Here is a 27,182-nt window from a genome sequence, read left to right as displayed (position 1 = left end):
AGAACATTTTTGGAATGATTGTAATTTGACTTGGTAATTCCTGAAGGATTGGCTGTGTGATGTTTGGAAGAATTTGATTTTTGTTCTTAAAAACAGGCAGATGTCAAATCTGGTGGTGGTAGCGACGTCGAGTCGGTGAAAGAATGAATAAGAAGCACAAAGGAGTGGCTTCGAGGTGCAAAGGACTGTCAAGTCAAGACTGATAGCAACAAAGAGTGAGCTGCGCAGAGAAAGAGATGTTGATCAGCGAGGCACCTACTCTTTTATGGGCTTCCCAGATCCTCCACTCAACAAAGACAAATTAACCGTCCGGTCCACATTCCTTGAAAAAACCTTGCCGAACCTTACAAGAAAGTCTCATAGTCCGGCGGCAGGCGTAGCACGAAATGTTTGCTCCATGAGTGGATGATTTTGGACCCCAGTCAGGGCGCTTTGCAGCGTGGTTGGTCAGTCGGGCTGACGTTACGGCGTGGCGCCGCACTGTCAGCTAGGCAGGATAGGATCATGTTCTCGAACGTTGACGCATGTGGAATGCCGATTCATCGGTGATCCTGTCTCCTAGACTAGAAGTTGCTTGCTCTGACTAGGAGCTTACGTGCGGAACAAAGATCATACCCGTCACATCGTGTCATGGTGGGGTGAACCCGTGGGAGGGTTGTTGGATTACAAGAAGGAAATTCTTCGAACCAGGTGGCTGAGCAAGCTATGCTGTGATACTGTTCGGAACGACGGTGGAAGGTTGTGGTTTCGAAACATTCGCTGTTTGCATTCTCGTCCTGCGAAGAGTGGGTGTGGACTCGACGGCCATTGGTCAGCGTGCAAGACATCGTACTGGGCCACGCATGCAGCGACATTCGAAAGCTGACAACTTCGCTGGCACCAAGGACAATATGCTTTTGCCGATAAGGAGCCCGATAGGCAGAGCCTTGAAGGGCTCCAGATTCCTGTTCCCCGAGATGAATACCCTTGCAGCAGTGGCCAATGAAATGGATACTCGCTGCTCCCGGATAGTCTTGTTGAGGCGTGACTTCACGCTGCAGAAGAGTGGGAAGCCCGACACATCATCGGCAGGTCGTCGAGTAAAATTGGGTTTAGCGCTGCGAGTGTACCTGCGTGAGTTGAGAACGCATGTTGCCAAGCTAACGGCGAACGTGGCAAATCATGTCTCTGGAAGTTTCTGCGCGCCGAAATGTGGATCCTATAGATTCTGCGCCGCTGAAGGATTAATATGGCGCTGCTTACGATTACTGAGGTGTGAATTTGTTGAATAGTACCATCTGGCGCACTGCTTGAACAGCGGATGTAAAGGTGCCTTTGTGCGCGGTCCCTAGGGTGTCGCGATGGTGTCGCGATGGTGTCGCGAAGCTGCGAGAGACAGAGAAAAAACTCAAGCTTGCGTATACTCCCAAGATCAACACCTGTCTGCATCCTAGGGCACAGCAGCGCAAGGTGTGGGGGACAAGTAGAGGACGAGTGTGGACGTTACATCATGAGAGGTCGGAAGACGGGTGCTTGGTACCGGTGGCTACTGCAAGCGATCAATGTTATCGATAGGAGCCATCTCCACAACGTTTTCGGCTGCAGATCGTGTGAGCGCCGGAAGACACTTCGCGCTTCCCAGGGACGGCGCGCCTGGCACGAGGGGAATGGAAGGCCCAGACTTTTCGACGTGGCATCGGGGAAACATGCTTTTGAGGCATGCGACACGCGACAGATGCCCAGGTGGCCTGCCTTCTGCACGACGAACGAAGAGAGACCGAGGAAGCTCGGCATGCCAGCATCTGCAGCCAGGTACGGCGGCAGAGGGGCGCAGGAACAGCAGCGCATCAGCCAGAGAAAGAGATGTGATAGGATGAGACAAAAATTCGCAGCCAAGGTGGGTCCGGCTGCAGTAATACGGACCGGATGTCATTGCGGCGTGCGGGCGGATGGACGCGCAATCCTTCTTCGTGCCCAACTCGAGATGACGAAAAACCCAGCGTGTCCAGACCAGGCTCCACACCGACTCAAGGCGACTTCGATTGCAAAACCTCATCTCGCATCCTGAGGCATGCCTGGCACGTCTGGCACGGCCGGCAAGCTCTTCCCTCGGCGCTTCATCTCTTGTTGAACGACGTTGAAATAAGAGGAATATGGGAGACACGGCCGGGAAATTGAATGCCGCTGGCCTTCCTTGCAGAACACCCATTATTACCGATGATAATTCGCTGCAACCCCGCCGTGTCTAATGTCAAGAGATGACGCATCTCGGATGAAGCGATCCACGTCGGAGCAATAGGAAGAATCCACGAAGGCACTGGTCCACGTCGGCGGCGAGAAGTCGGTTCAAACATTTGCGATGCACCTCGCTATTGCACAAATGAGGCATGTAACTTGATAGTGACACTACGGGCGCTCTATGTCGAGTGTCATGAAGCGCCGCCATCTGTGAGTGTCATTCACCACCTGTAAAGCGAGTACGGCAGCTCCTCGACGTCACACTGGTGGACACGTGCAGAACTCCCCGATCCCGTCCCCATTACCATCGGGACCTTGAACTCTGATCGTGCCGTTGTTTCAGCGGAAACGTTCTCATCTGGTTTTGCCTGGAAGATCCACAGCTCGTCCAGACTCCGCGAGTCTCGATCCTTCCCTTCCATCTCCGCAGAATCAAGAAAATCATGTCCGCAGCCTGCAGTCTTAGTGCTCGGATCATACAGCTGCTGAGGCACCATGGCTGAAACGCTAACATCCGCGACCTGCTTCTGTTGTGCCTTGCACAACGCAAGACAGCCGCCTTTTCGACAGGAACAAAGTTGAGCACTAAGAAAAGCATCTGAAACGTGGCCCTGTCAAGGCTCACAGGGGACGACGTGCCGGCCAATCGACTCTTCGCTCGCATCGTGTTTCCTGAGCGACTTGCCACTCTAGGTTCTAGCGTGTTCGGCTAGAGTACCACATCTGGGCGGCTAGTCGTCTACTCCCCTGCAGTAGTAGATTGATCATCTGTCACTACCCCTGACACCCTCTCTCTGTCTTTGCGGATGCCAGCAAAGACGCCGTGGAGCGCGCGTATTCTCTGGTACAGATCCAGAGCGACAGCGGAACAAGAAGGACACAATGATATTGTAAAACTGGCCAGTGGCCATCAAAGCCCCGTCGCCTCACCTGACAGTGTGATGAAGCTAGCACAAGGTCAGCTTCAACAATGGTCGGTCAAAGGAAATGAAAGGATCCAATACGGCTACCAAGAGCTTGGTCACGATGGTGCTTTCGCCTAGAACTCGCTAGCGCCAGGTACAAGCACATGTGCGGCGCATGGGGTCGGTGGCCCGCGCCATGGCACTTGCTTTCATTTCCTGCCCGCGAGGGCTTGCGAAGCGCTCATATCCCTATTCGGTATATATCCCCTCTTTTCCTTTCCCTCACATACTTCTTTGATCCAGGTCTGCGACTTCCAGGTTTCGACACTATCCAGTCTCTCTCTACCAGTCACTCTTTGACACCACGTTCACTACCGCCATTCGGCACTATCATTCTTTTTACACAGCTACCAACACACTCCCGTCGGACCGACCTCGAATCCTACTGATCCTTCGACACCAACACCAACAAACACAAAGTACACTAGATCTACCAAAATCAGAATGCGTGCCGCTTTCGCTATCGCTGCCCTTGCTGGCGCAGCCATTGCCGCTCCTAGCTACGGAGGTTATGGAAAACAGGAGGAGCCCAAGAAGAACGTCGTCGTCGTCGTTGAGACTGTCATCGAAACCTGCTACGTGACCGAGGGATACCCCATCCCTTCCGCTACTCCTGCACCCGAGCCGGTACCAGCTCCCGCTGCGCCAACCACCACCGTCGTTGTCGAGCCTCCCAAGCCGTCATCCGCGTACGTTGAGCCTCCTCAGTCTACTCCTGTGTACGAGGCCCCAGCCCCATCGCAGCCCGCCTACTCGGCTCCTGCATACACCCCAGCTCCTGCTCCTGCTCCCGCTCCGACTCCCACCCCCACTCCCGAGCCCCAACCAGCTCCTCCCGCCGACTCCGGCTACATGGGCGTCGTCGCTGAATGGCGCGCCAAGTTGGGCCTGAAGGAGCTCTCCCACGACTCAAAGCTCGAGTCTAACGCCATGGACACCGTCGTCTCCAGCAATGGCGTCATGACACACAAGCTCAACCCCGGTACCTACGGCCAGGTCCTTGCCCCTGGCAAGGATGGCAAAGACGACCAAGGTAACGACAACTTCACCAAGGTCTTCGTCGGTGGCTGGCTTTGCGAGCTTCCCAACACCCCTGGTCTCGACGGTGTCTGCGGTAAGATGTCCGAGGGCTGGGCATACGAAGGCCAGACTGGCCACGCCGAGATCCTCACCTCCGCGCAGTACTCCAAGATTGGATGTGCGCTCCACAAGGGTATCTGGTGCTGCGATCTTGCATAGACGCTTCAACGGCTATCTGTGAATATGGGGGCCTTTTCTTTTGGTGTATAGGTGGTTTGGGGACAAAACGCACTTGTGCGGGTGCTTGGACACATTTTCGCTTCTTCTGTATCGTACGTTCACTGTACGCTTCTTTATCCCTTGTATTATCTACTAGGGAAAACTGCATCGTCTGTTGCAAATTGACGTCTTCACGATTTCACGACCCAAAACTTTGCGATTGAACATCTGGTGCTGTGAGAAGATGCTAACTAACCTGCAACTACATCGCCATTGTAATCGTAATTCCAGAACCCAGAATTCATTTTCACACCACAACCTTCCTTGCGACTGTCCAATGGCCAAAACCTCGCCGCTTGCTCTCTGATCACAAGCGCCTACGGAAATTTAGAAATTGGTAACCGCGGTCCAACCGTATCGCTCAGACCCTGCCCAGTCGCCGCTTCTCAGCCAGCCAATATTATTTCCAGTAGCTATCCGAGTCAAATTCAGCTTCACTGAGTACCCCAAGGCGCTAAATGGTTCGCTTTTCAGTACCGAATCGAAATAAGGTTGCTGATCACCAACGCCCAAGGAATAGAAATGTGCGGAGGGAGTTGCGAAAGGGTTGCACAAAAACATGCACCCACGTTTTTAGCCTCATCACATGGCCGTCAATGCGCACCTTGCTATTCCTGGCCCTGCGCCATGTTTTTATAGCGACGCGCGCAAGGGGCGGATATCGACAGTGAACATCGCAATTTCCAGCAACGACCAGGAAGATGATGCAAAAGGGGTGATCAATGTGTCTGGACTCTTTGCGTGTAGAACGACCTGGGAGTTTGCTGAATTAGAAATCATCTCCGGGGCAACTGGGGGCATAGATGAACGCATGTTCGGCCCTCCGCCTTTTGACAGTCTTGGCAGTGCGACCCCTGGATATATCGGACTCTGACGTTCTGATATTGTGCTAAGGGGTGGACCGTTGTGGTGGGTTGGTGATGAAACATGCGTTTTCTACATCGATATACTGCTGGTCGCACTTGTGCTAAATCAGAGGCAAGGTGTACCACAGGTTCCTCAATGTGCACTGGTGTTTGCAGGAGATGGACAAGCCTGTGGTGTAGGCTTAGTACATGAATGACGCAGCGATGCATGCATGTGGGAAACATGTCCACTAAGGTGAGGCAGCCTTAAGTCGCAGTGCAAGCAGTCCCATCGGCACTCTTCCGAGAAAACAAATTGGCAGACGCGGGTACGTTGCTTCTCGAATCGGTCATGATGGACAAAGCGACATTAGTCGGTGCAAAGGACATCTGGAGTTGCTTCGCGCATCGCATTCCACTTGCCGACCAATTTAGAATATGATGACTATGATGACCAAATTAGACGACAATGACCGATTCGAACTGTTTAATACTGGTCGCTCCAATGCTTCAGGGCGACCGTAAGACTTCGTCAAGATGCAGGCGATCGAAGACTGGCCAGGTGCCCATGTGTGCATCGATGCCCGCAGGGTACATGAGCATCGCGCATTACACCAGGACAAATCTCCACGCACGAGTTGTTATTTCTCACGATTCAAGAGGAAATTGATCGTGATGCAGCTTTATCAGAGAAGTCGACTCGTCCGGATCTAGTCGCAGATCGGTGGCACGGCGGCTCTGCCCCTCCCCTCTACGCCAGACTCGGATGCGAGTCACACACAGTAGATCGTAGGATCCGCATCGCAACGCGCAGCTGACTTTCTTTCAGTCGGATCATGGATTCCGCCCTACAGAATCGTCCTATATGTGTCTCCTAGCCCCGCCTTTGATTCGGCGTGCGGCCTTAGCAAGTGGCACATAGTACATGTGAGAAGGTGGGGAAGCTACATCTTGCAAGATGCCGCGGCTACGTTTCCATGGTCTAAAGAGTACTCGCGGACTCAATCTAGTGTTCTGCGAGTATAGTCTTCTTTGTCCGCCATCATACATTCTCACTCCGCACTCTGCCATACACCGAGCATCACATCACCATGGCTGCAAAAGGACCTGTTGCACCAGCCCCTGTAGCTGAAGTGCCCATTCCCCAAACCCAGAAGACTGTAGTCGACATCAAGACCGGTGAACTTGCACAGGAAGAAACTCTTCCGTTTGACCCTGCTGCACTGAAAGAGAAGTACCTGGCCGAGCGCGACAGGCGTCTCGCGCGCAACCAAGGTGTTGAGCAGTATCTATCGCTGGATGGCAAACTATCACATTTCTTGAAAGATCCATGGGTAGATCCAGGATTCGAGCGCGATCCCATTGAGGAAGAGGTCGATGTGGTTATTGTTGGTGGTGGATATGGCGCGCAGGTGGTTGCAGTGCGCTTGATTGAGGCTGGCGTCAACAACTTCAGGATAATTGAGAAGGCCGGAGATTTTGGTGGTACATGGTAAGCACACTCGTGAATCCCACGATGTAATTTTCGACTGTGGAGAGGCTAACGCGCCACTTGCAGGTACTGGAACAGATACCCAGGTGCTGCGTGTGATATCGAAAGTTATATCTACATGCCCCTGCTGGAAGAGGTCGACTACATGCCAACGGAGAAGTACGCCAAGGCAAAAGAGCTCCTGAAGCATTCTCGGATGATTGGCGAGAAATTTGACTTATACTCCCGTGCACTATTCCAGACAGAAACGAAAGAAATGCACTGGAATGAAGAAGAGGGCAAATGGACGACGTCAACGGCACGGGGTGATAAGATCAAATCACGTTTCATCATTCCTGCAGCCGGTCCACTGCACCGACCGAAGCTTCTTGGTGTGCCTGGAATCGAGGACTTCAAAGGCCACTCATTTCATTCGTCACGATGGGATTTTGACTACACCGGTGGCGACCCATCCGGTGGTTTGGAGAAGCTTAAAGATAAGCGTGTCGGCATCATCGGTACTGGAGCTACTGCAGTCCAAATTGTACCTCACCTGGGCGAATGGGCAAAGCAATTATACGTCTTCCAACGTACGCCATCGTCTATTGACGTACGCGGCAACAGACCCACAGATCAGGAGTGGGCAAAGTCGTTAAAGAAGGGGTGGCAGCAAGAGCGCATGAACAACTTCGACAGTATTGTCAATGGCGGCTTCGAGAAGGAAGATATGGTCGCCGATAGATGGACCGATATTATCCGTGAACTTATGACAGCAAAGGTCGATCTTAACGATCCGGTCAAAGCTGCGGCACAACGCCAGCTCGCTGACTTCAAGAAGATGGAAAGCATCAGGGCACGAACTGATGAGGTCGTCAAGGACAAGGAGACCGCGGATGCATTGAAGCCGTGGTACAACCAGTTCTGCAAACGCCCCTGTTTCCATGACGAATACCTCGATACTTTTAACAAGCCCAACGTCAAGCTCGTCGATACCAAAGGCCAAGGAGTCGAGCGTATATCTGAGAAAGGCGTTGTTGCTAATGGAGAAGAGTTTGAGATTGACTGCTTGATCTACGCCACTGGCTTTGAGCTCGCAAATGAGTGGGCCCATAAAACCGGCATGGAGATTCATGGTCGTAACGGTATGACCACGTCCGAGAAGTGGAAGGACGGCGCCTCGACACTCCATGGATGGGCAAGTCGCGAGTTCCCGAATTGCTTCTGGGTTTCCATTGTACAGGCCGCTATTACGCCAAACTTCATGCATGTGACGGCCGAACAGGCGCGGCACTTCGCGTACGTAATCTCTGAGTGCCAGAAGCGCGACATCAGAACTGTCGAGCCTACTCAGGAAGCTGAAGAGGCTTGGTGCGATACCATTGTGAAAGGCACTGCCATCAGAGGCGACTTCTTCAAGGAATGTACGCCTGGCTACTACAACAACGAAGGCAAACCTTCTCTGTCGGCTGCGCGCAATGCGACATACGGATACGGGAGTCCGGCTTTTATCAAGATCCTCACTGACTGGAGGAACGCGAACGATTTTGCTGGGTTGGATGTAAAGTACAACTAGAAGGATGGTGAGCAGTGATCTGGCCTACATGCGAAGCACCAGGCTGAGTTGAACGATCTGATGAACAAGTACCGCGGTGAGGTTGAAAGACTCCTTAAGAAGGGCGAAGACGGCCAGGGTCATGTGAAAAAGGACTCAGGTATCGAGGGTGTGTAGTTATATCCTATGATACAATTCGTTGTAGAGCAGAATGTCTTCCTTTTCCCTGCGCCATTTGTGCGCCCTTCCATGACATTCGAGAATTACGAATACGCCAGAACAGCCTCCGCCAAAACGCCTTGGACACCTCAAAGACAATGCTAACCTACACTCTCATCGCCGTTCCCAGCGCAACCTCGCCTACAAAACTTGGTTGAATCTCGCCATCTTCAGGCGGTGTATCCGGCATAACGCTCCTCCCACCCAAGCTCCCACTCGTGCTCAGTGCAACACTGCTCTTCCTCCCACCACCATACTCGTCATACCGCATCCTCTTACTTCCGCGCTCCAATTCCTCTCTTAGTGTGCCAACCTCCTCTTCCTTCTCCTTCCACAGCATAAGCACTGCCTGTCTCTCATTCTCTACTCTCCGCTCCTCATCGAGCTTCTCTTTGCGTATCAATGCGAGAACGGCGTCGCGACCGATCTTCGCGGCGGCCTCGTCCTGGTTCGATGTGCCGGTCGAGCATCCGATCGCCCCGAGTATGTCGCCGCTGCCTGATGGGCAGAATATGGGTATGCCGCCACCGAGGGTGCAGAAGCGGCCGGAGATCGCATTGCCGATGCCTGAGGTTGCGCTGCCGGGCCAGGCGTTCTCTTGGTCTGGTGGAGGTATTAGTCGTTATTTGAACGTGTTAAAATGCAAGAATTACAAACATGCTGATGTTGGTATCCGGTTGCCCGCTGCTGTGAAAGCCATGTCCATGGCAGTGTTGATGGATGTGATTTTCGAGCCATCCATTCGCGTGAAGCTCAAGAGGTGGCAGTGCGCATCCACTACTGCTATGGACCTGAGCACGTGTTAAGTGACATTTTGTCTCCAATTTGATTGAGTGATCTTACATGGGCACGCCAAGCTCGAGTGCATGTTGCTCGGCTGCTTGTGAAGCGACTCTCGCACCGCTTTGCGTGAGGGTTGGTGTGGATATTGTTGCTGCAGCCATCGGTGCCATGTAGATATGGGTATCCCAGAAGCACGTAATGCCCGTTGAGTGTGAAAGCTTCAAACAGAGAAAGCCACGGTAACCGAAATAGCCGCAGTGATGCAAGAGAGTTGGCTTGGTAGACAAGCGATAGACCCGAATATACGGCAACACTACGCCAGAAGAGATGCACAGTGTTGAAAAAGCAGGTCAAGCGTTGGAAGATGGGGTGTTGGAATACTTTATGATTGGCAAGAGATTGCGACAAATGTATATGCGAGAACAGGGAAGGTATGCAAGGTGCGGAATCGCATGACTGAAGTGGAGTAGAACCGCATGCGAGGTCAAGACTCTGGGGATATAGCGACCTGGAGCGCCTGGAAATCCGCTTGATTGCCGTTTACTGTTGGTAGCTTCCGGTGCGGCTTCATAGTTCCGTTGCGGTGAGCATGTGTGGCCGGGTACTTTGACCAAATTAGGCAATGCGTGTGCATCTGGGAACTACAAGGGTTCGAGATCAATTTCGTTGCTCAGCCTCCATTGAATGGAACAAGTACGTATAGCTGGAAGGAATGGGGTCCAGAATTTGAGAGCAATATGCCACTCTATGCGCGTCTACATGACGCAGGTAGCGTCCGTGATACAATGTAACCGTGGAAGCCTTGGTCGCAAAGAGCTCGATGCTATCTCTGCTTGTCGGTTCCTGTACGCCTACTCTGGGAGATAATCTATGCAATTCCTGGGGAGCCAAATGCCATCATGACACTAGCGTTTCCTACCTTGTAGTGTCGTGTGCTGTTTTGCCCGAAGATGTCGTCGTGAAAGACCTCGGGAGGGTGGGGCGCTAACCAAATTTGGCCCACGTGGTGCCCCGCACGGTCAAATCGGACCTTCTTTCACCACCACAACGTCATTGCATCTGCTGTTCACTTCAAAGAACATGACCATATCGACAAGCGATGGTGATCATTATTGCTGTCGGATGCTCTCGTATTTAGGTGGAAAGGCCCGACTGTGCACTCACCCTCCTTGCGCGGCATCACTCCTTCGGAGCAGAAGCGGTATTTTATTCACACACCGTGTATCAATACATAGGCGAGTGGATGAGTTCGTGTCTATCGTACTCCATGGCTTTCTCAATCTTAGCCTATGCCTGTGCACATGCCAAAGGTAACACAGTCGCAATGCAGCTTGTAGTTCTTCACTACGATGGACCAGGCCTACAACGTTGTAGCCTCGAAGAGGCGATTGGAGAGGGTCGAATCGCACTTCTTTGTTTCATCCTCACCTCGTTTTGCTTGTTACTGTGAAAACGGTGTTTATTCATGTTCACCCCAATTACTATTGTTACACGCGTACGGGTCCATTGTCTGGCTCACTTTCACCAAGCTCTTTGTTTGCTCAGCAGCGCAAACTCAAACCCCGTCCATTCTTGCGGCACTACATGGCTCCTACACTCTACGCACGAAACGTCTTACAGCCGGCAAGTCACCAACACTAGCTACCCTCAATTCCATCAGCAATTGAATCTTAAAGAACACGCGAACTAGAATGGCGGACATGATAGGGAATTTGATTGAACACAATCTGCCTTGGACATTGGGAATGACCATGTTTTATGCATGTGCCCAATACTACCAATACGGGGGATCCACACCCCCCAGCAAGAGCAAATGGTTCTGGACAGCTGCAAAGGACGAAGCTTTCAAACATGGCTATTCTACTCATACGACTGACACCTTTGCCTCAACGCTCCTACAAACCCTAGCCGTCCCTACCACGACAGTCAACAGCGGTACCACCACTACGATTACAGTCACCCCCAGTGTGTCTACCGAGACCATAACGTCAACCTCTATCGCCACCAATTGGCGTACGGAAAGTCTAACCTCTACCATAACATCCACCTCCACCGCCACCAATTGGCTTACAGAATCATCGACCTCTACCACGACTATCAAGTCTTGCACCTCGACTGTTCACCCATTCGCCCGAACGGTGACCCAGAGCGTGTCCGTTGACATCACGACGACGGAAACCAGTACATTTAAGCCTACCTTCACCAAAACCATCACGGAGACGGCACAGCCCACGAAGACTGTATACAGCGATTCTTCACCACCAGGACTTTTGCACTCCAACACATGGTTCCCCTACGTATTCTATCTTGTTTTCGCATTGGCGCTGGGCTACTGCGCGCGGCTGCAGTACCAGCTTAGCAGGTTCAAGAAGTCGAAACTGTATAAAGAGCACGAGGATAAGAAAAAAGAAATGCAGGAGAAGTGGGAAGAGGCGAGGAAAGAAGTGAGGGTTAAGGCGAAGGAAGTCATGCGTAGAGAGAAGAAGGCCAATGACAAAGAGCAGAAAATCCAACAAGAGATTACGCAGATCAAGAGCGACGCCGATCTCAAAGTAGCGGAAGCTTCGAGAAAACTCAACTCGCTCAAGCCAAAGTTAGAGCTCCTGGGGGATATTATCAGTGACGATGGCGTGGAAATACCGGATGTCACTTCCGTGAGCCTTAGTCTTGAGGACTTCGAGGAAGCGCTCACGAAGTGGCTAGAGTTAAGCCGTCCGAGTCTACAATCACGTCATCTAATGACGAAGTAACTGAAATTGCACATGCAGCGCGTGTCTGTCATATCAGCCGTCCGTGTCTTTGCTTTGTCGTGTAGAGGGACTCAAGTGCCTGCTGGTCCGAGGAATGCCTAGAATGGGAAACGAGGCGGGACGTAACCCATCCCGCGAGGATGTGCGTCATTTGTATTCTTGGGAGTGTTCTGGATATCAACATAGCGAAGTGTTGCAGACATGGTCCAACGTTCCAGCACATATCCCAGCCCCTTACGGTGCCATCTGCTATCAATCTCTTGTGCGTGCATGTGCTCTACGCTCCCTTTGTCTCACTTTCACGGTGCTCTTTCTCCTCCTTTTCACCGTTTCGCGGCCGCGAAGTTGGTGAAGACGCAAATTTTCTTGGCGCACGGACCCGTCGCCCGACTACTTTGTTGTTGTTCTAGTCCTCCGACTTCCTCTCCCCATCACGACGCCCTCAACCTCAACACGACTCATTATTTGCAGTCGTTTGTCGTGATGCCAGCGCCATATCGGACGCTGAGAGAATTCCTTAGGGATGGATTGATCATCCTCCGCAATGGCGTCGACGCCGAATGCCCCATCTGCTCGTAAGTCCTCCACTACATCTTGTTTGCGCATACTGACCAGTAACCAGTGACCATCTTGGTTCGGGCGCCTCCGTTAATGGAACCAGCGACATCGTCGCGCAACATATCGACAGCCCATGTGGCGCACATTACCATGTCGGGTGTCTGCTCAACTGGTTGGCATTACACAATCCAGAGAGATTACTTAGCATTGACGGCGAGGGGATGACATGGGATCCAGCAGTCCCCAAGAAATGTCCAACATGCCGCACTAGCCTTTTGGCGAGAGTTCAGTCGATGTTCGACGTCTCCGATGCGAGAGCATTCCACTTAGGGCTTCTTGGTCCAGTGCAAAACAATGTGACAGCATTCCCAGTCACATTGCCTTCACGGCCACCGCAAACAGGACCTCCGGCACCTACTGTCGAGTCCGAGAACGCATCCTCCTTTTTCAGCGGCGGTCCCTCGCCCGACAATGGTGCATCGCACCGCAACCCACCCCCCAGCCCTTTGGGCGGCTTGGCCCGTGACGAACCCATTCGTCTCCGCCACACCCCTCGAGTCAATATTGGCGCGACGCGTCGCAACCAATCTTCGAGTCCTCTGGACGCACCAGCCGAGAACAACGACGGCGAACTCCCCTCTCCTTCGCTTGGTTCACTTGCCGACGACTTACGGCGATATGGGCTTCCCACCCGCAGCACTCGTCAATGGGCCGATGAAGACTCTGACGACGAACTGGAGATGCTCCGTACTACTACCGCTCTGTCTAGTCGACGAAATGGTCTGCCGACTTACTTAGTTGCTGACTCTGCGACCGTTGAGTCTGTCAATGACGCTAGCGACCGTGGTCTCCGTCTTGGTGGCTCAGCTCGCGGGCCCTTCATTGGCTCTAGCTATATCCGTGGTTATTCGAATAACCTTGACCGTGGCCGTGGCCGTGGACGTGGACGTGGACCGTATCACGCCCATGCCGGCGACAACCGTGGCCGTAGCAGTGGCCGAGGTCGCGGGCGTGGACAACCTCCTGGTCGTCCCAGCTCGCCGCCAGCACGGCCGACGCTAGTACGACCGATGCCTCGACCAGCACCATCTGCTGCTGGGCCAGGTTCTGGAGAAATCCGCCCGTCTCCTTCTTTGACACAAGACGGATCGCCAACCCCGGTACATCGCCGTACACCGTCGCCGCCGAGCGATGCTTCTGGGGATGACATCGCGTCCCTCATACTTGACGCGCGCATTGCCTCTGGTAGGGCGTACAGCGCTGTTCTCGCTGTTCTGGATCATCCGCAGAGTTTGGTGGGCGAATTGCCAGAAGACTTTTATGTTACGCAAGATTATCTGCTTGCCAGCGGAACTATGGCGGATACATCCGCCTTAGTGTGGGGTCAATCCCCTGCCGAAGTGCAACGCGTGCTGGGATCCGCGAATGCGTTGGATGCAGTGACTGAGGCGCGTGAGATTACGCATACACTCCTAGAACGGTCAAGAAACGTGTTTCGGAACGAGGATGCGGCCGATAGGTCGAGGCGAGACGCTGAGCTTGCCTGGTTCCGTCTCCGTGTTGGTGCGGCTGATGACGCTCGAAACAGGTATGAAGATGAACGCTGCCGCATTCGCTCCAATGCTCGTCGCGAGCGAAACACGCCTAGGGACTCTGTCCGGCCGCACACTCGTCATGAGCGAACGAGGTCTCGAGATGACCGCCACGATGATGCTCGTCGTCATCGGGACAGGTCCAACGACTCTGTCCGTTACCGTCGCGAGCGAAGCTCATCTAGGGACTCTGTCCGCCATAATGCTCGTCGCGGGCGAAGCTCATCTAGGGACTATGCCCGCCATAATGCTCGTCGCGGGCGAAGCTCATCTAGGGACTATGCCCGCCATAATGCTCGTCGCGAGCGAAGCTCATCTAGAGACTATGCCCGCCATGATGCTCGTCGCGAGCGAACGTATCAGGACGACCGCTACGGTTATGCTCGTCGTGAGCGGAGGAGGTCTCGGGATGACCGCTATAATGGTGGTCGTCGCTTTGGAAATGAGCGCAGCGATGGCTATACTAGCCGCAACGATTACGGTCGTGATGGCCGTCGTGGCTAGAGGTGTCTTTGGAAGCACCGAATAGGAGCGACATCTCGGTCGCATACTTTGTTGGTGGATCTGTATATATATTAGCCATGCCAAAATAAAACATTCGCATCAATCATCAGTTGTTCATACTGTGTTGGAATGACTCCTTCTCGGTCGTGTTTCTTCATCTCGAAGGACAGACGAGTGGCCTTGTAGAGGGTCGTATGCTGGCTTCGCATACTGAGTGTATGTTGTACTAACCCTCGACCGGTGCGTATGGAGCAGTTTCGTGTGTGGAATGGGACGGCGTAAGGAGTGATGTGAAAATTCGGCGGTTGGCGCCTGCACGCTGGACGCAGAAGGACGGCCGAATCCTCACTAAAATAAGCGAACTTTCCACGCCACTTCGGGGATCCAGATAATTCATTTTTTTTCACATTGTCGTTGCCTGTAAAACAGACTGCGTCCTACACAGAGTGTTCCTAAGCCCCCGCAGTATCTGTTTGGTGGTACGTCGTGATGTAAGCATACCAAGGTACTGCCATGGGTTCGCGCTCCTCTCCGGGCTGCTGCCTCCACCGTTCGGCCCCAACACTGAGTTGAGAGAGAACGCAAATAGCTTGCTCTGGTAGCATCTTTACGACAGGTAAGTGACACTAGATCGCACCTATACTCCATATTCAGGTTCGTGCCTGATTCGTAGAACGACACCAAGATAGAACTGGACCCGTTGAGGTCTGCATGTCTCAGAGGATGAGCTGCATGCTGCTCGTCTTGATGGAGCCAGTCGTCACCCCTTTCTATCATACCTATTTGATGTTGACCGGAATGTTGACGTGATCCAACTCACACCCACTAGCTAAGTAGAGCGAAAGTCTTCATTTTAAAGATACATCGATTCAGCTGATTCCTCAATTTGCCCAGTACTTGCGGCTCATACCTCGGCGCCTCCCCACCTTCATCGCAACGATCTGTCATCAGCCCATAAAAGCTATAGTCGCGCTAGACATATCGGAAAATATGGCTGAGTTAACATGCGGGTTTGTCTTCCGAACATCAGTGAGATCGTGGCTGTTTGTTGTTGTACCTGTAGAGACACATGTCGCGACACCTCATTTGCCCAACTGTCAAAGCAAAGCCACATCTTGCCCGCGCATTCCACCGAGTTGAGCGTCTACACTTTGGCCTCCCAAGCTGCCCACTTCCCCGACGAGCATCCAGTCGTGGCACACAACGTTGCCGCTCTCTACATCGCCCCCTTCCCCTTAGTCTCATGCAGCGGGTACGGATCGCAACCATGTGCATGGCTGTGCAATTTGGCCACGGTGATGTTGTTGTCATCCACATTACTTGCGGTCGTGCTTGCCATGTGGCAGTGGTGACCTGGCGCAGATTCTGACGCCTTGCCTGCCTGACGGCTCCAAGGGGAAGGTGCAGTCCGGTGCTCTCCTCACAACTTTTCAAGCCTCACACATCTGTCATTCTTTCCTCGCATCACCTACGGCCATGGCGTTCAAGCCCCCAGGAAAAACAAAAAGCAACAAGGTTGCGTGCCTCGAATGGGGTAGGCTCGACCCATTCAACCCCGACCGAATTCAACTCGAACAGAATCTGGCCAATACCGGCCGCCAAATTGAAGCCGAAATCAAGACGGCGCAGGATCAGATCTCGCACTGGAAGACCGACATTGCGTCTAAGGCGTGTGCTGATGACAAACAAAAAGTGCATAGCTACTTGCACCCGGTTGCAGATATGACCCCAACAGTAGACCCACCATTGGACTATGCCGGGCTGCTGGAAAAGGTCGCCGCATTGCGATTGCAAGAAACGAAGAGCTTCAGACGGCGTGCAGCATCGCCCATCGACGACGACCGTGGTGCTAAACGCCGACGCGTCTCCGATACTACTACAAACAATGGTGGTGGTTCTCGGAGCACACAGAACACGTCACATCGAGACGAAAGGCCAACTGAGCGCATATCTGCGGTGCCACAAACGAGCGGTGTGTCTGATTTCATCGATGCAACAAAGCAACGACTGACATCTGAGCAGATTTTGTTGCACAGCAGCTGGCCACACCGAAGGCGTCGGAAAACGGCCAATTTGGCCGCAGTGGTTCATCCCACATTACATTGGGTTCAGGGAGCAGTGTGCTCGATATTGGCCAATCTGGTCGCGATCAGGTCCTACAGGCTCGTCCTGGGCCGCCATGCCCCCCAGGGAGGGCTACGACGCCCTGTTCCAAAGATGCGGTGACAGCTCTCTCGAAGACCCCAATCAAGTCCCATGCCCCCTTGGCGCCCCTTCGTTCGCTTTCGAGCGGACCTGCTGCACCCTGCCAAGAAATCGACACCACCTGCGCAGCAGCCTGGCGAAACCCCGTCGCTCGTACTCTGGAATTTAATTTCGATTTTCCGCAACAAGATACAAGTCCCCGCCGTCTCGATCGGCTTCGATGGGTGCACCGGCGACAACCGCCAAGCATCGCGTGCCGGCCACCATAGTGAAGCCCTTTTCGGTGCTTCCAGACCGGGAGCACAGAGCGAGTTCGCAAAGCATTTTGCCGGGGTCGACACAACAAAGCCCCCGCACCACCCCTTTGCCCGAGCGGCGTGCTAGCCAAGATACTGGCGCTGCTGTTGGTCAAGCAAAGACCGCCCTTCCACGACGAGAAACACGATCCAGGGCTCCGAGAGCGCCGACCATCATGGGCGATCCCATGTTGACGCCGATCGCTGACCTGGCTTCAGCTCGACAAAGATACATTCCCATGGTTACAGTGCCAGTACAAGGCAAGACTGGTGTAACCTGGCGCGATCCATCTGCCGTCAAACCAGAACTCGTCGAAATTCTCGCAAGAGAGTTCTACAATGCCATAAACGACACAGAAAAAAGAAAGCAGTGGGCGAGGTACAAGCCTGGGGAGGCGAGTTGTGTCTTGTCATACGTCGTAGGCAGAGGCGCATACAAGTCGACGTTTCCGGGAGCCTTTCGGGCTTGCGATTACTGCACGAGGCTCAACCGCCCATGCGTCAAGATCATCTCCATGAACGGTGTGGATGCTTTGGGTTTTCACCCGCTACCTTCTGCTATCCGTAAAACCAACAACCATCTGGCACTTGGCTTCTTCGTGAACTCTAAATGAGAGCCGACATGTCCTCGAAGGACGCCAAAACCTTCTCGAATTGCCTCCCACAGGGGCGCCTACAGCTATGTGACTATATGGGCCATGGCTCGCTACATGTTTCCCCAGCTTCGCACTCGAAATTGGGTCGACGGTATCGTTGATGGCACATACGCCAGTCAGGGTCCATTCAAATAAGCCAGCACATCAAAACTCCGTCTACCGCCTCAGCATGATCTTTTTGAAGCAAGACGCTTCCAGTGGTAGGACGAGCGTGCCGACCACCATCCATTACGTACTGCCTCAAGCCGATGTTTACAACACAGTGTACACCACACAAAAATCCTCGTCTATGGAGTTGATGGCAGCACACGTGCCTACAGACTCCCAAGGCGACGAACAAGGCACTGCTTGTCTGGAGGGGAAGTTGAGTTGGCACAATACCTCGCTCACGTTCACTTTGGTCAACGCCCATAATGCCATTTGAGCTGGTCAAATATTTCTTGCACATCGCACGCATTGGGTCGCTATGCGATACCATACGATACATGGATCTCTAAGGCAGAACCCAGGGGCAACCTGCTCGATGGCGGGTAGAACTGCGTGCTGCCCCGGCTAAAATTCGGCCAGTAGTCCTTCATGACCACGCTACGGCTATTACGCAGGTGGTGTCAGTTCGCGGTACCGATTTACGTTCGATGAGTCAAGTTGATGCCCTCAGGTTAGACTGCTCATGAGAGGAACAGCGAGCGACAGTGTTCGCGTAGCTAATGTCGCAACCACATCAACGCGCCTCGTGCTCAAACCCTACTCCCGAGTCATCACACTATCGATTTCCTTGCCGTCCTTGCCGTGGAGGCTCTTTTCAAGCCGCGCCCAGCCCTCTGGTCGCATTGACCGTTACAATAATCTAATCGTCAGATAAGTGAGGGTCTTCACGCGACCACACCCGCACTGGCGCTGCGTCTGCCGTGCCCAGCTTTCTATGCATCGAGCGCCACGCATTGACGTGAACGTGGTCTCCGTTGCCGATAAGTCTGTTCCAATGGCCGTTCTCTTGGTTATGGTTGAGGAAGAGATTAGCAAAATCTCTCCATCTTCACACTCATCTTTTTACACACTAAGTTTGTCGCGGTATGCATTATGCCAACAGGCGCGAATCATCGTTTCCACGATGCCTCAGCTGGCGCGACCGACGCCGCTCATTCACACGCTCAAACCAAAACCATACGATCCATTCCCTTCTCTCTCCACGGCCTTCTTACAGTCGGCGCGAATATGGTCATCATAAAGCCTCTTCTTACAGGGCTCCTCTTGCTCATTACTAACCGTACAGCCGTACTCGCAACTCACCAGTACGATGTCGTTCAGATTGGCGGCGTCCTTTATAGAGGCCAGCGTGGGCCCGATGAGAGATTGTCAACCGAGTGGATAAGAAGAAGTCAGGGTTTGCGAATAACAAGTAGGAGAACACTGACTGCAAACCGAGCCTCCCGGCCTCGACGACATCCCTCTTGCTAAGCAGAATAATCAAGACCAGCAGAGCCATCAGAAGCAGCACGTTAAATAGCTTGCCAGTCCTACAAGCCGCAAGGAGACGACAAAACTTCCGGTCAGAATATACATTCAACAAGCGATAGAAACTTTACTGTAGACCGAGACCTTGCCACGACGCGATTCGCCGAACAAAAGACCAAGAGCCACACTGCCAACAAAGAGCTTCGCGAAGCAAACTCTTCCAAGTCCGCTTCGTCAGAACTTCTATGGAATTCGACGAACGAGCAGTTTGCCGGTGCTCTACCCTGCGGGGCTGACTCAGATTGCTTGTTCGCAAGACTTTTGGGATACGAATGGCCTCACTTTGGCATTAGCGCCAGCTACTCTTCGGCTGCAAAATCTGAGTGGACCTGGAAATCTGCCTCGATCTCACACAAGTCTACACACTGTCCAGGCTTCTTCAACGCTTTTTGTGATGTACCTTCATCGGGACCTCTTTATGGCATCGGGCTCAGACGAGAGTTCCAATGTTGTGGTTGAGCGCGTGGCGTTCTAGCTGCTGAGCAGGAGGCGCTTCACCGATTATGAATACTAGCAATGTTGGCAAAAGAACAGCGCATCACCCGAGCTACCCAGAAGTATTGGACGAGAAGGTTGATGTCATACAGTTCGGAGACAATACCAACTAGGAACAATTGCTGTGATGCAGAGGACTCACGAGGCTGCGGAACCTGGACTGAGATAGTTACGTAAAGCATACTTACAGCTCGCAATGAGACATCAGGTCCAGATAGTACGACGTCTACTTTATATAGTGAAAGCTCGTTCTGCCAAGATTAGTGCTTGTTTCTGTCGTATTTTACCACACTCCAGCATGTCCCACTCATAGATGCTATTGTACAGGAAAGCTTCACGGGCCACTGCTAAGTAGGCCCAGATCTTCCTATGCGATGAATAGACGGATCTCTTTATATATAGTGGCTAATACAAGCTTGTTGAGAAACACAAGATGCAGTGTTACGGTACAGCTTTTTATAAAGCTGACTCAAACAGTGCGAAGATGTATAGAATAACGTTTTTGATTCTACGGCAAAAGATAGATGACCAGAGACGTAAAGGAAGCGCGCAAATGCACAAGGAATTAGAGATACTCGAGACCGAGCGAAACTCGCGGTGGAAAGGTCTTCGTAATTTCTCGATCGGCAGTTACTTGGAGGCGCTCTCTACAGTAATGATGTGTTACCTTATTAACGGGAGGCAGTTCGCGCTTCAACGGTCTGAGCATTACACAGCGCTGTATTCTTCGAAGGTCCTATGAAACTCTGATAATCTCATGGATGCGAGGTAGCAACGAACTAGAATGATAGAAACAGGATAGCTCTTTGATAGCATAGCTCGCTAAATGTAGACGCCGACATCTCCAAATTAACAAAGCCAGCATGCACTTCTGGTGCCGCTGAAGAAGTGCCGGATTATTCCAAATGTCTAGACTATAGTGGCTACATCTTTGTCGTCTTCTGGACAGCTGGTGTGATTAGTCAAAGGAACCCATTCTTGCTCGGCAGCCTACCCAGGATATGTGTATTGTAAACAAAGACGCGGCTTTAACGAAGCGACAGAAACGAGGACGAATACGATGAGAGCTCAGGAAGCCAAAAAAAAACTGTAGAAAGTAGTAAATGAGTCCTCGTTGGTTTAGTGCATCGCCATCCTGAAAAGGGCCTGCCGGGCCAGACCTATCAAGCATCCGATGCCCGTCAGTCCTCGACGATACTGTAAATGTGTTGCGATTGTTGAAGTGGGTGCTAGCTATGCCTCAAAGCCTCAAAGCGGAGTAGATTCGATGGACTACGGTATACGGACTGCATACACGTCGGATTCCCCGAGAGACTCTTTCTAGCTTCTCGCGATGAAACGCGGAAGCTTGGGGTAGTGACCACCTAAGAGGTAGATTAGCGCACTGCTGAAGACTGTGTAGTCTCGAAACTGCATGAGTGCTGGTCCGGTGCTGTCAAGGGCGGTTTCAGTGCAAGCCAACCACGAGTGCCCTTTGTTTGTCGACACCATCGCATTAGCCTCCTTATATCCTCTTCCTTACTCGTTCGCGGTCTTGCAATGTTCTACTACAAGGTCAGTCATGTGGCATTATCGGTAGCCTGCTTCGCGACCTTCTCCCGATCCACCGCAACCCCATGTAGCTTCCCTCTTGAAGTCAAGTTGACTGCTCTCCGTTCAAACATTGCGCCGGCCTTCTGCATAGCCTTGTGTCCAGGTTTCCAGACCTTCTCTTCCCATCCACCAAGTCGACAAGTCAATGCGCATAGCTGGCTTGAGCTCATCGAGTGTCGCTCACATGTGTCGAGGCGAGAATCGTGTAGTCTGGCTGTTGGTATGGCGAGTGGCGGGCAGTAGGCAAGCCGGTGTTGATGCCTGTATTGTGTCGAGTTTGGTTCAGGTCGCGGGGAGTTATGTGTTGGTAGAGCGCAGCTGTCTTCGCCTCTCTCCAAAAGAATATCTAGAAAGCGATAGTCCACTGCGTATCTCCCAAGTGTTTACTAAATCCTGTGCGAGCAAAGTGGGCGCCCACATGAACACGACAAGCGATGCGCGATAGCAGATCAAAGCCCTGAAGCACGTTTGCACGGCGCAAAAAGCTTGTCTAAAAGTCCGCTTACGATAACCTGGCGACGCAAGGACGTCAAATTATGAGAAAGTAAAAACGAAAGGCATCGTCGTCCTACTATATTGCTGACCTGTCGTGGGTTGACAGCGCAGCGGGTCTAGGGATATCCAGCGGTTATTCGCGTTCGTTGAGGCGAGGAGTAATAAGTCGTGCAGGAGTGAGACGTTACCGTAGCTGAAAGGATAGGTATTGCTAGCAGCATGCACGAGGATGGTGTGACTTTGGCCCTCTGTAGTCTCCGTGCTGGCTCAATTGTTGCTACACGGCAACGTAATTAACCATTCGAGCCTCAGTAGCGTGTCTTCCAGGTTTCTGGCCTTTTAAGCTGTGTTAGTCCTCTTCCGCTTAAACTGTTTGGCTCTGTAGTTAATCGTCTTTGCTTTTCTTGCAATAGCTTCAGCGTCGGACTTCGACCGTCTTCAAGCATAAGTTCCCTCTCCCTCTCCTTGAACTTGTGGAAGACTGCCTCCATGGGCCCTTCGCGCTTCTGACACTGTGCTAGTTCTTATTCTAGCTTTGTGGTACGTCATTCGGACTCGCACTATTGCCGTTGCTGTATAAGAAGAGCATTGGAGTCATGCTGCTGTGGACAGAGAGCAGATTAGCGTTGATACCAATACCGCGAGGGTCAGACCGTCGATCCGCTGTAGTTGAAACGCGCAGCCTACGAGCTTCGGAATGTCCAGTGTGCACTCACATGTGTTAAGGCGAGGATCCTGTGAGTTTTGCTGTTGGAACAGCACCGAGTGAGCGAAGGCAAGACTGGCGTTAACGCCCCAACAGGCTTCCGGATATCGAAGGGCTGTTGGCACAGCGTGGGCTGGGCCCAGAGCAGACCGGCGGTGATGCCGGCGTTGTACGGGTTGCGGTCTAGGTCCTCCAGGTATTGATAGATGAAAATTCTATCTACAGCGTTGCAGATGGAACGGGAGTGCTTTCTGGTTGTGGGGTGCCAAGCGCCAAGCCAACCAGGATAGTAGCGGAGACTGCGGGAGTGCGGGGTAGCTTGGAGATATGGAAGCGCGCGGAGATAGCGGTTACCTGCCCCGATGCCGTAGCTGGATGGACAAGTGTCGCCCTTCTATCATGACCAAACTATTGTCGACGGACCCGCACAGCGATATCTGGGGTCGATAGGCGCCGTCGAACGTCTTATGAAATCTGTTTGTCCTCCCCAAGTGCTGCACGTGCATGTAGTGGTGACATAGGTGCATCTACAGCGGAAACTGCTGCTAGAGGGACCGTCCTACCCTCCAAGGACTATACCTTGCTACCATCGATACGATCCGTTTTGCAAAGTACGCCGAATTTATCGATGGCATCCGCCGAGCATTTTGGACATATCAAGTTCATGTAGACTTCCCACCCCATAATGGCATCGTGATAGCAACGCTATCGGAGCGACCCGCAGCATACAAACTGGCTATCCGCTGCAAATGCTACGCGGTGGCAACAGTCTCACTAGCCACCCATACCAGACTGTCTAGAAACGCTCGACGGTATATATCGAATGGCTTGGGAGTATTCCGAGTGTGTCTGGGTCTCTGCTGTGGTGACCTGGGCACCAAACACGACCCAACTCGAGATGCGCTACGACTTTGGTGCACGTGACACACCCAACGAGCCGCTCTAGGGTACCACGCTTACTAACAGCTCCATGTGAGACCGGGTCGTGTCATTAGTTACAGAACTGTTCGATAGGATGCATCGATCGCTCCGAGCGGTACATTACTATTTGAGACTGGACTGAAGTAGCGCGGCTGGTACAATTGCGCTGCGTGTATTGCGTTGGTAGTGCAAAGTCGGCCCACAGACACCGCATCGCCTGCCAGCCAAGTGTGACTCTTACGGACGCCATGAATCACACCGGAAGTGGTTCGGCGAGGCCAATCGAATACCGTGCGAAGAAAATAAACCGGCCACTTCGTTGTTGGCGACGTGTGGGTCCATGGGCGTGCTCAGGGGAGTATTTCGCAAGTCAGCAAGCGCGTTTTAGCTAGCAGTCCTCGCGGTGGCCATCATGTAGTCTATACACGCATGCAATAACATCACAACACGTGAAACTCTGCAGGAGTGCTCGATAGGCCCCATCGAACACTTTGATCCAAGTTTGTCTCCCATATTGGGTTGTGTGCTTGGTCGCTGTGATCTCGGCGCACGTATACGGTTGCGTGCCGCGGTTCGTGCGCGTCTCTGGTATGGGCCTCCTTGACACCGCGCCCGCACCACGGTGCCACGAAAGCGACGATACTTTTTCTTTTCTCGAAACGCTCGATACGGAACGCCGAACACTTTACAAAGATTGTATTAATTCCAGGTGTAGAATATGCAAAAGTGCGGGCTTACATGTAGCACAGCAGACACGCAAATGATGCCACGCTTACAGTGAGAAGCCCTCCACAGGATCCAGAGGCCATACATGTCATCGTTCTGCTCTACACATAATCACAAGTGCTCGATAAGCAATATCGAACCTTTTGTGGTAGATGTCATATATATTGCGTTAATCAAACTTTCGGAAATGGGGTGCTCTTCGTAGTGGGCAATTTTGGGTGAAAGAGTTCCCCATGACCCAAGTCAATCACCCAGAGCACATCTCCCGGACCGCAAAAGTGGCAGCGCATTCGATGAGGGCCATCGAGGACTTTGCACGACAAGGATCACGTTGCCCTGGCGTCTTGTCTGATGTTTGCATAGATATAGTCATCTGCACTAGTCTCAGCTTGCCCGTCCATTGGAGGATGCTGCTAACTGTTAACAGCGCACCCGAGTGACACACGATAAACAACAAATCGATTCGACGGGTCCTATCGAGCCCTCTCAGATATAGTCAAGTAGCATGTATACTCAGCAGCGGATACCATAGGGTCAGTGGTGGGAGATGCATATACGGCCAATGAGAAGGCGAAGCTGGCATTGTGTGCTCTCACCGTCAACATGCTTCGTCACCAGGAAAGTGAGATTCTGTAGGCGTTCGACAGTCGCCACCGAACATTCCTACGTGAAGACCGACCCGATAGGAGTCTGCAGGTGAAGGTGGCGCGAGTCTGCCGCAGGCCACGTGACGTGGGCTTGGCGGTGCCTAGAGTTTCGGGCGCCTCGCCCAGCCTCACCACAACAAGTGGCCAACAACACAACCAGCTCCACACCCGCAACACCAGAAACCACTCCTTAGTTCTGCCATATCATCTACAAATTCTCTGAATTCTTTGCGGGCCGGTTCTCATTGGCGCTACCAAGTGCAAGCTTCGAGCACTCAGTCGTTCCTGTTCCCTCGCGCGCCTCAACCCCACTCTCTACCTCACTGCACGCAAAGTGCGCCAGTACCGACCCCACCAAACGTCGGCGACAGCCTCATTGAGAGACGCTCTTCCGCCTAGCGGAGTCGCATTTTGTTGTTCACAACGCCTCCCTTCAACACAAGCTCGGAAGCACCGACCAGGCAAGTGCTACCCCACCAAGCTGCACTCGAACGCGAGCTAACTTTGCCAGATTTAAAGCCCTGCTACGCCGATGCCTCCGCAAACGATGGTCTGCTCACTGGGCTTACCAAAGAAGAACCACCGACCTCTGACCTACTCAAGGACGACAGCTCTGGAGCTGCCACTTTCTCGAATCCACTTTCCATTGCACCATACCGCGGTTGGCAATTACTCAGTTTTGAAAATTTGCGTGGCCACATTACTGCCAATCGGAGCGAACACAAACACATTTGGGGAAGGCACGTTGCCACAGCCTGGCGCAATTTTCGAGCGGCAGTCCCTCTCCGCGAAGGCGTACTACGCCGCCATGGATCCCAATATCGTATGCCTTGTTCCACGGTCGAACCATCAAGTCGTCCGACAAGAGCAAGGATCAGAGAGCTTCTCTCAAGACGAAAAGCGGGGCATTCCAGTCGAATACTAGAGATGAGTCTGGTGCTATGGCACGGAGTCCACACATCATTCGATGACTGGAGGGTCCGAGATGAGAGATGAGAGCGAAGTCGGACGGCCACGACGGCACGGCTGTCCCCAAGGCTGGCCATGTGTTACCTGATGCCAAGGTCACCCACACTCCTTGCAATCCCCTCGCTGTCACTCTCCGCCCAGTCCTCGCCGTGCCCCTGCCGTAGCCAGGACCCATCTCCTGCAAGTAACGTCAACGTTGCGCGCGCAAGTCCCATCTGGGAGCCTCTCATGAGCAGAGAGCAGCTCTACCACCACACGGTGCTTCCACGCGACGTGCCGGGGAGAGAGGACAGGAACCTATACTGCGCTGAGAGTGAGCTCGCAACCCGCTTGACTGATGCGGTGAAGTCCCTTGTGCCACACGCTCCTTTGGACGACCTACCGTGCATCGACGCGGTGAGGCTTGCTCTCACAACATGTGGATCCATCAACGTAGATGGAAAGATAGATAAGACCTTACTCATCAAGGCATTACAACAGATGCTGCTGCTGGTTTTCAAGGCCAGCTTGGGGACTCATCCCCTGCCACCAATGTCTGTTCTTCTCCATGGCGTAACAGACGCCGCTCCTTTGGACGACCTGCCGTGCATCGATGCGGTGAGGCTCGCTCTCACAACATGTGGATCCATCAACGTAGATGGAAAGATGGAAAGATCGATAAGACCTTACTCATCAAGGCATTACAACAGACAAAACGAAGCCACAGGGGCCATCTCTCTCTCTCCATGGCGCGACCAACGCCGCTCCTCTACATGGACATACCGAGCCCATAGGAGGCTCGCTCTCACAACATGTGGATCCATCAACGTAGATGGAAAGATGGAAAGATCGATAAGACCTTACTCATTAAGGCATTACAACAGACAAAACGAAGCCACAGGGGCCATCTCTCTCTCTCCATGGCGCGACCAACGCCGCTCCTCTACACGGACATACCGAGCCTATAGGAGCTATCCCCCCTCTCCCCATGGCGCGACCAACGCCGCTCCTCTACACGGACATACCGAGCCCATAGGAGCTATTCATCCCCTTCTCCACGGCCTCACTGATAGCGATGACGGTCGCGTGCGCGTACAAGTTTTCTCCAGGATCCTTCTATGAACCGAGTGTGACCAACCTCGCAAATAGACCGAGACGTTCTCCGGTTTCAGTCAAATCTTCTCTGTCTTCATGGCCAAACTGACCGCAACTTGCCCAACAAGG

The 27,182-nt window shown here is 52.8% G+C and overlaps 11 protein-coding genes across 11 annotated transcripts; 7 read left to right on the top strand and 4 right to left on the bottom strand.

Annotated features, from left to right (window-relative positions):
• Window positions 1-1,525: 1,525 nt before the first annotated feature.
• SNOG_01333 (hypothetical protein) lies at window positions 1,526-2,188 on the bottom strand (the record flags this gene model as incomplete). The annotated part of the gene is made up of 1 exon (XM_001791923.1): window positions 1,526-2,188. One exon carries the CDS (start codon window positions 2,186-2,188, stop codon window positions 1,526-1,528), a length of 663 nt encoding a protein of 220 aa, XP_001791975.1.
• A 250-nt stretch (window positions 2,189-2,438) lies between these two features.
• Window positions 2,439-2,714, bottom strand: SNOG_01332 (hypothetical protein; the record flags this gene model as incomplete). The annotated part of the gene is made up of 2 exons (XM_001791922.1): window positions 2,439-2,480; window positions 2,523-2,714. The coding sequence occupies 2 exons, from the start codon at window positions 2,712-2,714 to the stop codon at window positions 2,439-2,441; spliced, it is 234 nt and encodes a 77-aa protein (XP_001791974.1).
• Window positions 2,715-3,447: 733 nt separating this feature from the next.
• SNOG_01331 (hypothetical protein) lies at window positions 3,448-4,628 on the top strand. Its single transcript, XM_001791921.1, has one exon. The coding sequence runs from the start codon at window positions 3,627-3,629 to the stop codon at window positions 4,419-4,421; it is 795 nt and encodes a 264-aa protein (XP_001791973.1). The 5' UTR covers window positions 3,448-3,626; the 3' UTR covers window positions 4,422-4,628.
• Window positions 4,629-6,417: 1,789 nt separating this feature from the next.
• SNOG_01330 (hypothetical protein) lies at window positions 6,418-8,526 on the top strand (the record flags this gene model as incomplete). Its single annotated transcript, XM_001791920.1, has 3 exons — window positions 6,418-6,818; window positions 6,885-8,355; window positions 8,386-8,526. 3 exons carry the CDS (start codon window positions 6,418-6,420, stop codon window positions 8,386-8,388), a joined length of 1,875 nt encoding a protein of 624 aa, XP_001791972.1. The 3' UTR covers window positions 8,389-8,526.
• Window positions 8,527-8,674: 148 nt separating this feature from the next.
• Window positions 8,675-9,521, bottom strand: SNOG_01329 (hypothetical protein; the record flags this gene model as incomplete). The annotated part of the gene is made up of 3 exons (XM_001791919.1): window positions 8,675-9,171; window positions 9,226-9,359; window positions 9,412-9,521. 3 exons carry the CDS (start codon window positions 9,519-9,521, stop codon window positions 8,675-8,677), a joined length of 741 nt encoding a protein of 246 aa, XP_001791971.1.
• A 1,581-nt stretch (window positions 9,522-11,102) lies between these two features.
• On the top strand, window positions 11,103-12,101 carry SNOG_01328 (hypothetical protein; the record flags this gene model as incomplete). Its single annotated transcript, XM_001791918.1, has 2 exons — window positions 11,103-11,111; window positions 11,499-12,101. 2 exons carry the CDS (start codon window positions 11,103-11,105, stop codon window positions 12,099-12,101), a joined length of 612 nt encoding a protein of 203 aa, XP_001791970.1.
• A 483-nt stretch (window positions 12,102-12,584) lies between these two features.
• On the top strand, window positions 12,585-14,755 carry SNOG_01327 (hypothetical protein; the record flags this gene model as incomplete). The annotated part of the gene is made up of 2 exons (XM_001791917.1): window positions 12,585-12,676; window positions 12,724-14,755. The coding sequence occupies 2 exons, from the start codon at window positions 12,585-12,587 to the stop codon at window positions 14,753-14,755; spliced, it is 2,124 nt and encodes a 707-aa protein (XP_001791969.1).
• A 990-nt stretch (window positions 14,756-15,745) lies between these two features.
• On the top strand, window positions 15,746-20,178 carry SNOG_01326 (hypothetical protein; the record flags this gene model as incomplete). The annotated part of the gene is made up of 5 exons (XM_001791916.1): window positions 15,746-15,784; window positions 15,859-16,007; window positions 16,102-16,727; window positions 16,778-17,106; window positions 17,157-20,178. 5 exons carry the CDS (start codon window positions 15,746-15,748, stop codon window positions 17,868-17,870), a joined length of 1,857 nt encoding a protein of 618 aa, XP_001791968.1. The 3' UTR covers window positions 17,871-20,178.
• Window positions 20,179-21,481: 1,303 nt separating this feature from the next.
• On the bottom strand, window positions 21,482-23,400 carry SNOG_01324 (hypothetical protein; the record flags this gene model as incomplete). The annotated part of the gene is made up of 7 exons (XM_001791915.1): window positions 21,482-21,670; window positions 21,700-21,776; window positions 22,100-22,258; window positions 22,444-22,522; window positions 22,727-23,087; window positions 23,140-23,210; window positions 23,296-23,400. The coding sequence occupies 7 exons, from the start codon at window positions 23,398-23,400 to the stop codon at window positions 21,482-21,484; spliced, it is 1,041 nt and encodes a 346-aa protein (XP_001791967.1).
• A 2,157-nt stretch (window positions 23,401-25,557) lies between these two features.
• On the top strand, window positions 25,558-25,935 carry SNOG_01323 (hypothetical protein; the record flags this gene model as incomplete). The annotated part of the gene is made up of 1 exon (XM_001791914.1): window positions 25,558-25,935. The coding sequence occupies one exon, from the start codon at window positions 25,558-25,560 to the stop codon at window positions 25,933-25,935; it is 378 nt and encodes a 125-aa protein (XP_001791966.1).
• Window positions 25,936-26,054: 119 nt separating this feature from the next.
• Window positions 26,055-27,080, top strand: SNOG_01322 (hypothetical protein; the record flags this gene model as incomplete). The annotated part of the gene is made up of 1 exon (XM_001791913.1): window positions 26,055-27,080. One exon carries the CDS (start codon window positions 26,055-26,057, stop codon window positions 27,078-27,080), a length of 1,026 nt encoding a protein of 341 aa, XP_001791965.1.
• Window positions 27,081-27,182: the final 102 nt, after the last annotated feature.

The sequence above is a fragment of the Parastagonospora nodorum genome (assembly GCF_000146915.1).
Source record: "Parastagonospora nodorum SN15 chromosome Unknown scaffold_2, whole genome shotgun sequence".
NCBI lineage: Eukaryota > Fungi > Ascomycota > Dothideomycetes > Pleosporales > Phaeosphaeriaceae > Parastagonospora > Parastagonospora nodorum.
The sequence above is the reverse complement of the archived record's forward strand: the minus strand, read 5'-3'. Positions and strand labels throughout refer to the sequence as shown.

What these genes read in the sequence shown, in the direction of transcription:
- SNOG_01331 (XM_001791921.1), top strand. Translation starts at nt 3,627, where the DNA reads ATGCGTGCCGCTTTCGCTATCGCTGCCCTTGCTGGCGCAGCCATTGCC.